The 10610-nt window shown below is 41.6% G+C and overlaps 1 protein-coding gene across 2 annotated transcripts; it reads left to right on the forward strand.

Annotated features, from left to right (window-relative positions):
- Positions 1-831: 831 nt before the first annotated feature.
- zfp64 (zinc finger protein 64 homolog (mouse)) lies at positions 832-9488 on the forward strand. Of its 2 annotated transcripts, none has more exons than XM_083975206.1 (8): positions 832-1044; positions 1178-1333; positions 1436-1582; positions 2211-2273; positions 3498-3749; positions 5546-6058; positions 7321-7793; positions 8715-9488. In XM_083975206.1, exons 1-8 carry the CDS (start codon positions 1023-1025, stop codon positions 9234-9236), a joined length of 2148 nt encoding a protein of 715 aa, XP_083831332.1. In that variant the 5' UTR covers positions 832-1022; the 3' UTR covers positions 9237-9488. The 2 variants fall into 2 exon arrangements, with proteins under 2 accessions (XP_083831332.1, XP_083831333.1); XM_083975207.1 differs by having other exon boundaries at positions 7321-7790.
- Positions 9489-10610: the final 1122 nt, after the last annotated feature.

Consider the following 10610-nt stretch of genomic DNA (forward strand, 5'->3'; position numbering starts at 1 on the left):
ATAATTCATTCTTTCTCTTAGATTAAATAAAATTAATCCATTAATTTAAATTAATATATTAGATAATATAGATACATACAATTAATATTTTATATCAATTAAATTGAATACCATAGCCTATCAAAAATGTCATACAATGTACATTAAAAAGCACATTGTTGTTGTGTATGATGATGGATAGATAGATAGATAGATAGATAGATAGATAGATAGATAGATAGATAGATAGATAGATAGATAGATAGATAGATAGATAGATAGATAGATAGATAGATAGAAAACAAATATAATGTCTAAAATGTATTTTGGATTTGTATGCCAGTTGATTCGCTGAAACAGATGAGATAAATAAAGTTTACTAAAGAAAAAAAAGATCCTGTCATAAAATCGTTTTGATTTTATTTTTCCTGCTTTATTGACAGGAGTAATACACACATACTATACAACATGAATACACAAACAACACAATTATATTCAATGAATATTTTGTAAAGCTTACAAAGATCATATTTTTTAACAGCTTTTATATTTCACATATCACATATAGAGGAGACAGTTCCAGAAAATGTCGCTTCTTACCTGAAAATTTACATTTGAGACTAAAAATGTGGATAAAATAATTTAACAATTCGTTTTGATTTTTTCCCACTGCTTTAAACGCAACGTGTGACGTAGCACGCACGCACGCTTCCGTCTGCCGCCGCCGTGCCGTAAAGCCCGCGTGGGATGTCGTAAAGCAGCAGACTAGTGTTGTTGTCAGAGAAGTAAAACTGTCACACACACAGTCGTGGACACAGACACACACACACACACACCGCCGTGGACACACACACACACACACACCGCCGTGGGTTTTATCTCATTATAAACGTGTTGTGTGTGTGTCGGTGTGTCGGTGTGCGCGCGGCCGGCGGCACCGTGGGGTCTGACGTCATGGTGCACGTCGCGTAGCCTCGGAGCAGCAGGAAGGAAGATGAGCTGATGAACAAAACAAACACAACAAACACACACAAGCTGCAGGGATGAGCACGTACAACGGAGAAGGTAAAGGAAGGTTCAGCTCAAACACACTCCTCTAAGAGTTTAGTATTATCTGTTTTATTTAAATGCATCATCATCATCACACAACTTCCTGCTCTGTGTGTGTGTGTGTGTGTGTGTGTGTGTGTGTGTGCAGGACACTCTGTGGTGGTGGAGGTGAGTCCTGACATCCACATCTGTGGCTTCTGTAAGCAGCAGTACAACAACTTTGAGGTTTTTCTGGCCCACAAACAAAACGGATGTTCATTACCAACCTGTGACCCGTCAGCCACCACCACCGCCACACTACCAGGTACAATACACAACTACAACAACACTAGGGCTCAGGTTTCATTATTATTATTATTATTAATAAAATGTATGCAAACTTTGTGTCATGCTTCTTTTTCCTCAGATTCCAGCACAGAGTTTGTGTTTGAGGAAACCTACCAGACCTGCGTGGTGAGAGGCGTGAAGAAGATCCTGACCAAAGCCCAGAAAACTCCTTCCAAGAAACTAAAACCTCCGCTGACGTCCAAGAGACACAGCTGCTGTTTCTCAGGTCGCTGCCACTCAATTCAATTCAATTCAAATCAATTTGCTTTATTGGCATGAACAGAGATTTGTTTTGCCAAGGCATTTTACACGATACTTACATATATGCACCGTCCACAACATTGCAATTCATATTCAGAACAGTGTATGCAAAAAGGGGGCTGCCGCTTCACCCGGCTGGTTCTCTGCTATCAAAAGTGTCCAAACTGAAGAAAAAGATCTCCGCACACTTGGATCTATGCAATTTCACTTTATTGAAGGCTAAGCTTTCGGTCTCAGACGACCTGCGGAGATCTTTTTCTTCATATTCAGAACAGTACACAATACAAAACAAATATTCATCAACAATATAAATACAAAGCTATGCATCTGTGATGTCATACTGAGTCCCTCCGGCTGTGGCAGGCTGATACGTATTTGGCTGCCAGAGGAGCTGCAGTCCCATCGCCTAGCAGGACTGAAACTTTCTCCTCTGGTGTCAATTTGTTGAACGTTCTTATTTTTTTCTTGTATTTTCTCAAAGTGAGAGTTTCTTATTAAGGAGTACTTCTCACAGTGGAGCAGGAAGTGCATCTCTGTCTCTATCTCTCCAGGTAAACGCCTTGTAACGAGCTCCATTTCTCCTGATCCCACAGGTTGCACTTTCAAAACACAGTATGGCCAAAAGGACATGGAGCGCCACCTCAAGACGCACACAGGTAGGCTACGTCCTCGCCACGCAAACATACACATACACTATCGGTCTAAAGTTAAAACTTTAAAAACTTTGTGTTCCTTCATAGTTTTGATGTCTTCAGTTTGAATCTACAATGGAGAAAGTGATAAAAAATAAAGAAAAACCATTGAATGAGAAGGTGTGTCCAAATCCAAAACGTAATAATGGCCAATAATGTCATAATTTTGGCTATTTTAAATGTAATAAACCCAAAGTCTGTAGATATTCTCATTCATCCAGATCATCCTTATCTCTGGGCAACAAACTGAATCGAAGGCAACTGGACGCAACTAACGCCTCACTATGCGTTATGAAATAAATAAATAATGTAATAACTTGCCAATAATGTAATAAAATGTTTGAGCCAATAACGTAATAACTTTTATTACGTTATTGCCTCAAACATTTTATTTTATCGGCCATTTTCAAAAAAAACCTTTGAAAATGTAGTGCAAACTGGTTACAAAAAAAAAGTTGTTGCCTCAAACATTTTATTACATTATTGGCTTTATTACATTTAAAATACACTGCAAAAACTCAAAATCTTACCAAGAATAGTTGTCTTATTTCTTGTCAAAATGTCTAATTTCTAGTCAAAACAAATCTCGTTATACTTTACCTTAAAAGTAGCTTGTTTTTATTTCAAAGGAGGTTAAATCGAAAGCAACTGGACTTAGTTATTTGTTACTTAGTTATTATTTTCCTAGACAAATAACTAAGTCCAGTTGCTTTCGATTTAACCTCCTTTGAAATACTATGACCTGGACAAATGAGAATATGCACCGGCTTAGCTTGTTTTTAGACACTTTTTACTTCTTTCAAGCAGATTTCCACTTGAAATAAGTAGAAAAATCTGATAGTGGAGCAAGTTTTTCTTTCTTATTACAAGCACAAAAAACTTGTTTTCACTGGCAGATTTTTCTACTTATTTCAAGTGAAAATTAGTTTGAAACAAGTGAAATTTATTTAAAAACAAGCTAATATTTTGATGATGAGTCTTATTTTAAGTGGAAAGAGATTCATTTTGACTAGAAATTAGACATTTTGACAAGAAAAAGGACAAATATTCTTGGAAAGATTTTGAGTTTTTGCAGTGTAGCCAATATTATTATTACATCATTGACTATTACGTTTTGGGTTGCTACAGTCCGTTTAACAATTAGATACTTGACACGAGGTGTTTTGTTTTTATCCGTCCCTTGTGCAGGTGAGAAGCCGTTTGAATGCGACCTGTGCCACAAGCGCTTCAGCCGGAGGGACAAGCTGAACATGCACAGCCGCCTGCACACGGGAGAGAAGCCGCACAAGTGCAAACACTGTCCGTACGCGGCGGCCGACAGCAGCAGCCTGAAGAAACACCTGCGCATCCACTACGACGAGCGGCCGTTCAAGTGCCAGATCTGTCCGTACGCCAGCCGCAACTCCAGCCAGCTCACCGTGCACCTCCGCTCCCACACAGGTACCACCGCTCTTCTTCCTCCCTAACTTCCCATGCATGAACCATCCATCACCAACTTTTCACTACAAAAACTCACAATCTTTCCAAGAATATTTGTCTTATTTCTTGTCAAAATGTCTCAATTTTAGTCAAAACTAATCTCTTTCCACTTAAAATAAGACTCATCACCTAAAAATTAACTTGTTTTTAGACAGTTTTCACTTGTTTCAAACTAATTTTCAATTGAAATAAGTAGAAAAATCTGCCAGTGAAAGCAAGTTTTTTGTGCTTGTTGTAATAAGAAAGAAAAACTTGCTCCACTGTCAGATTTTTCTACTTATTTCTACTTATTTGCTTGAAAAAGTGTCTAAAAACAAGCTGCTTTTTAATGTGATGAGTCTTATTTTAAGTATAATTAGATTTATTTTGACTAGAAATGACATTTTGACTAGAAATAAGACAAATATTCTTGGTAAGATTTTGAATTTTTGCAGTGTTGCGCAAAGCTCCGGTCTCATGCCAGATTTGTTCAGATGCAAGGTCAATATTCCTCATACGGGGAGGAGCGTCTAAATTTAAAAACGTACAAACTTACTACCAAATCCACCGAAACCTGCTTCAGTTGTGCAAAATGTCGCCTCAATGCTTTAGAAACTTTTATACGATTAAATTCCAGCGCAAATTATGAAGTTAAATCGAAGTCCGACTAATTTGCGCTGCATTTAATCGTACAAACATTTCTAAAGTATTGAGGCGATATTTTGGTGAAAGTTGCAAAACTGAAGCACGTTACGTACGGTTGATTTGGTAGGAAGTTTGTACGTTTTTAAATTTAGATGCTTATTGCCATTGTCATTGTTACTATTCAATCCAGCGCAAATTACGAAGTCCATCACTCTGTGTTTTTTCATACACTGTAAAACTTATTAAACCTTTCTCCTCCCACAATTTTTGCTAAATTGTCACCAAATTTGCTGCGACTCCACAAAAATACCACCCAGCTTTTTAGATATTTGAAAAACTGAACCTCCAGTGCATGAAAACGTTGGACTGTAAACATAAACCAGCCAATTCTTGATGAATACATTTTTCAATCTTCCTGAAAAGAACTGACAATATTTTTACTCTCATAGGAACGACTGCAGTCAATGTAAGAGTGGCATTTTTAAACTTCAGATTTTGTCTTTTGAAGCAAAACACTTATCGTTAATAACAAATCACCAACATTTCTTTGCTGTCAAGATGCAATATATGTATTATGGGGTGTGCCAAAAAGTCGATTCACATAAGAATCACAATTCTCATTTGATACAAATCAGAATCGATCAAAAAAATAACAAATCTTCTGGCTGTCGGCCTCCATTTCCTTAGAATTTAAAAGGCAGCATGTTTAACTGCACTATTTTTTAAATAAAGAGGCACTTTTAATTGTGTTACTTAAGCAATATGTGATGTTGCTTTTATGCAACAGTTTCAACAATTCCATCTAAGCATGGATAAATGTTTAAAACTCAATAAATGTGAAAAAGACACTTAAGTCATTCTGTCTTACAAAGCAGACTGGAGTAGATCATGAGGATCCTTTGCACACCGATAGACTGAAGCAGAAATCATTAGGAATCAAATCGTTTTGAATCGAAAATCGACTTTGAATCGAATCGTAGCCCCAAAAATCAGAATCGAATCTAATCGTGAGAAAGTAAAAGATTCCCAACCCTAATATGCAATTTCAGATTTTTGTCTTCCTATTTTGTCTCTTGTTGCTCAGAATCGCCTAAATCTGTCTCCATCTGACCGTTGTTTTTTATTTTTCCCAGGCGATGCACCGTTCCAGTGCCAACAGTGTGATGCAAAGTTCAAAATCAACTCCGACCTGAAGAGACACGTCCGCATCCACTCGGGCGAGAAGCCGTACAAGTGTGACTTCTGCGAGTACCGCTGCGCCATGAAGGGAAACCTGAAATCCCACATCCAGATCAAACACGGCACGGAGAACTCCTTCCGCTGCGCGCACTGCGACTTCACGTGCTCCAACAAGACGGCGCTGCGGCAGCACTCGCGGGAGCACCAGCCCACGCAGCCCATCCGCTGCTCCAAGTGCACTTACTCCTGCTCCAGCAAGGGGGCGCTCAAGGTCCACGAGAGGATCCACTCCGAGGAGCGGCCGTTCCGATGCGACTTCTGCAGCTTCGCCTCCAAGCAGCGCAGCAACCTCGTCATCCACAAGAAGAAGTGCCACTCGGACAAGCCGGAGAAAAGCAGCGGTGGCGGCGGTGGGAGCAGTTGTGGCGGCGGCGGCGTCGGTGGTGGGAAGGCCGGCAGAGGTGGAGGTAGGGATGCAAAATTCCACTGGACTTTTCAAAGCTGGAAATTAACGGGAATATATGGGAATAAATCAGAAATTTACGAAATTGAAGGTTGGCCTTTAAAGCAGAAGTAAGCGATCCGGTGGTTTCGTCTTACTTCCTGTCAGCCGATGGAGTTAGCAGTCCCCGCCCTCGTCCCTACGTCACCACATTCACGCGCATCCCTTGGCTGCACACACAGAGAGGACCGCCCCTTTATGCCGTTCTCTCTCCTCATTGGATAAAGGTTGTAGGATACAAGGAAAGTTTTCTCCTCGGCTCAGAGCAGAGTGACTGACAGACCCGTGTTTCAGACCAAACACTCTATAGAAGTGATTGCTGTCGGAAGATACAACTATTTAAGACTTATATTAACACAAATATTCCGCTTACTTCTGCTTTAAATATAGTTGGGGAAAATATATTGTAGCATAATCTTTGCTAAAACAACCAAATTTAATCATTTTTTGATTGGGTTGGGGGGGGGTAATATTTTACTCAACATTCATGTTTTTGTTGTTCAGTAAAATAATTGATTGTTCATACAAGAATTAAAACTTGATGAAGTTCTACTGTTAAAATGTCATGTTTTTTACACACTAAAAACAGTTGGGTTAAAAAATAACCCAATTTTGACCCAACTGCTGGTTCAAATAAGGACAAACCCCTTTTTTGGGTTAATTTGAACCCAACAGGTTGGGTTATTCTTTCTTGACCCAACGTTTGGGTTGAATATTCAACCCAAAAGTTGTTGGTTATTTTAACCCAACTATTGGGTCGTGTATAAAGTGTTTGCTCGACCCAATAGTTGGGTTAAAAATAACCCAAAGTCACAGAATTACCCAACAAATGGGTTACCCACTGAAAAATAATCCAATTACTTGAACAACCTAGGAATTGGGTTAAATGTATAACCTATAACCCTGAAAATGGGTTACACTCTGGAAAAATAACCCAAAAATTTAACCCAACACCAATAACTCAGAAATTGGGTTACAGAAATAACCCAACATTTTTTAGTGTGTAATTGTATTATTTTGCATGGATGTCTCCTTATGACAAAACAAAATATTTACATGATACAGTTTGTTTAAATTACCTGCAATTTCCAGTTAATTCCCATAATTCCCATGGAAAGTTTCCAATTTGGAATATTTCCAAAATTCCCCAGCTTAACTTCCCAAGGAAAGTTTCTGGAAATGTACCGAAAATTTACTGGAAATTTTCCGCCCCTTTGCAACCCCCAGGTGGAGGTAAAAACGGCGGCGGCGGCGGCGACTCCCCGAAGCCGGCGAGCTCTCGGTACCGGGCGAAGCTGGACGCGGCGCGGGCGTTCTGCTGCGACGCGTGCAGCGCCTCGTTCGTCAGGGAAGACTCGCTGCGCAGCCATAAGAAGCAGCACCGCGACGCCACTCAGAGCGTGTTGCACCTGCAGCTCGCCGCCGACCCCGTCGCCGTGGTTCCCGTCACGACGATGATGATGATGACGACGACGCAGACGACGTCCGACTCCATGGCGCCGTACAGCAGCAGCAGCAGCAGCAGCAGCAACGCTCAGCTGAAGATCATCGTGTCTCATCCTCTGGGTCCGGCCGAGAGCGCTCTGATCCCGGCGGGCGTCGGCGTTGGCGTTGGCGTTGCCGTGGACGACGGCGGCAGCGGTCATCAGGCGGCGAAGACCAGCATGGTTCTGCTGAGCCCGGAGAACCAGGACGTGGTGGTGAACTCCATGATCCTTTCTTTTCTTTCTTTTCTTTCTTTTCTTTATTAGGATCCCCATACCCGACATACACACAACATACACATGCGACCATGCACTTCAACAACTCATACACATACACTCCAAGAAAAAGGGTACAACCACAACTGTAGCCAGTCCTCTTAATAACCTCAATATATTAAATCATATTTCATTAAAGGGATAGTTCAACATTTTGGCAAATTGGCCCATTGCCATAATCCCTATAGTCATAGCAGTAGGTTCGTTACCTTTAATTGTCGGTGCAAGCTATTTTTAGAACGGTGGAGCAGAGCCGTGAGCTGCTCAGAGCTACGCTACGGAGGCTCATGGGATTTCTTGGTTTCCCTCATCAAACTCATCAAATACACAATCCAACAACTCCAAAACGCTTTCGTGGACAAGTTGTGACCTGCACATTCACCACGCTATGAGATAATAACACAACGTTACCACACAGAGTTGTTTTAGAGGGAAATACAGAGACTGTTGATGAAAAACTGTCCCTGAAGGCAACGTGCATCAGCGGTTTTGCATGTATTTCCCTCTAAAACAACTCTGTCTGGTAACGTTGTGTTATTATCTCATAGCGTGGTGAATGTGCAGCTCACAACTTGTCCACCAGAGCGTTGTGGAGTTGTTGGATTGTGTATTTGATGAGTTTGATGAGGAAAAAAACAAGAAATCCCATGAGCCTCCGTAGCGTAGCTCTGAGCAGCTCACGGCTCTGCTCCACCGTTCTAAAAACAGCTTGCACCGACAATTAAAGGTAACGAACCTACTGCTATGACTATAGGGATTATGGCAATGGGCCAATTTGCCAAAATGTTGAACTATCCCTTTAAATTCAAAGAGAGACTGTTTTAACAGCGTTTTAAACCGATCTTTCTTTGTTACTTTCAGGTCAACCTCCTCGCTCCGATGCAGCCGCACACGTCGGACGTCGGCGCCCTCGAGTCCCAGGCGGTTCTGTTGACGCAGCTCGGCGGCGGCGGCGGCGGCGGCAACAACCCGCTGCACCAGGCGCTGCTGCAGACCGCCATCACCGCCGGCAACAACAGCTGCTGCAGCAACACGCAGACGTTCATCACCACCTGCTCCGAGCTGGACGGCCTCAACGCCCTCATCCAGGAGGGGGGCACCGAGGTCACCGTGGTGACGGAGGGGAACGTGACCACGACGACGCCGGCCGGTATGGTCTGCAGCAGCCAATCAGAGGACGTGTCCACATCGGGCGGGACAACGACGGTGGAGGACGGTAGTGCCTTACGCTGCGGCGGCGGCGACACGCTGCTGGTGCCGAGCCTCGGCGGCCTGAGCAGCCAGAGCGCTGCCGTGGTGATTCACGGCGTGCCGCTGATCGTGTCCGCTCAGCCACACACACTCTACGCAGACACACACACACTGGAGGGAATCCCACAGTGAGGCCACGGCGCCACGCTGCTCCTCTGACTCTATCTGCATCATAAGCTATTTGATATTTGATTTGCCGCCGGGAAAAACTTTGAGCCTGGTTTGAAAACTTCGGTGTTGAATCAACAGAACAGAACCTGCACTACGGCCTCATACACTGTTAGGACCATTTAGACAGTGTCCAAATGTCTGTTAATGTGAGCACACTGCAAAAACTCAAAATCTTTCCAAGAATATTTGTCCTTTTTCTTGTCAAAATGTCTCATTTCTAGTCAAAACTAATCTCTTTCCACTTAAAATAAGACTCATCACCTAAAAAACTACTTGTTTTTAGATCATTTTCACTTGTTTCAAACAAATTTTCACTTGAAATAAGTAGAAAAATCTGCCAGTGAAAGCAAGTTTTTTGTGCTTGTAATAAGAAAGAAAAACTTGCTCCACTATCAGATTTTTCTACTTATTTCAAATGAAAATAGACTTGAAAGAAGTAAAAAGTGTCTAAAACTAAGCTACTTTTTATGTGATGAGTCTTATTTTAAGTATAATGAGATTTGTTTTAACTAGAAATAAGACAAATATTCTTGGTAGGACATTTGAGTTTTTGCAGTGCAGTTCATCAAGTGGAAGATGAAATGATCTCCAAAAGACATAAAGTTACAGATGACACGTTCACTTTACATTTTGAACTATATATATATTTTATTTTCATCCTTTGCATTTTCAAAATGACAGAAAAGGAAACGAGCCGGACTCATGACTCATTATTAAAGGAATAGTTCACCAGAAAATGAGATTCAGTCAATAGTGCCTCACCCTCATGCTGATGAATACTCCGGAGTAGTTTTTTATTCCTCAAAGTGCATCTGGAGACCCAGGAGGCCGGTTCCTAGTCCAACCAAAACTTTATATGAGAGTAATACTGTAAGGCCAGACACAAAAACATCCATAAAACTACACAAAAACCATTTAATATTCCTCCACACTGCTCGTCCACTGCAATCCAAGTGTCCTGAAGGGAGATAGTCCAGAGTTTACTGGAAACTACCTCATTTAGGACATTTTTACAGCCTGAACAGTCTTGGATTCACGCACCCCAGGCAAATTCAATCCTTTAGGCTGTAAAAATGTCCTAAATGAGGTAGTTTCCAGTAAACTCTGGACTATCTCCCTTCAGGACACTTGGATTGCAGTGGACGAGCAGTGTGGAGGAATATTAAAGGGTTTTTGTGTAGTTTTATGGACGTTTTTGTGTCTGGCCTTACAGTATTACTCTCATATAAAGTTTTGGTTGGACTAGGAACCGGCCTCCCGGGTCTCCAGATGCACTTTGAGGAATAAAAAACTACTCCGGAGTATTGAATTTCATTTTTTGGTGAACTATTCCTT

Source organism: Trachurus trachurus, assembly GCF_905171665.1.
Source record: "Trachurus trachurus genome assembly, chromosome: 7".
Classification (NCBI taxonomy): domain Eukaryota; kingdom Metazoa; phylum Chordata; class Actinopteri; order Carangiformes; family Carangidae; genus Trachurus; species Trachurus trachurus.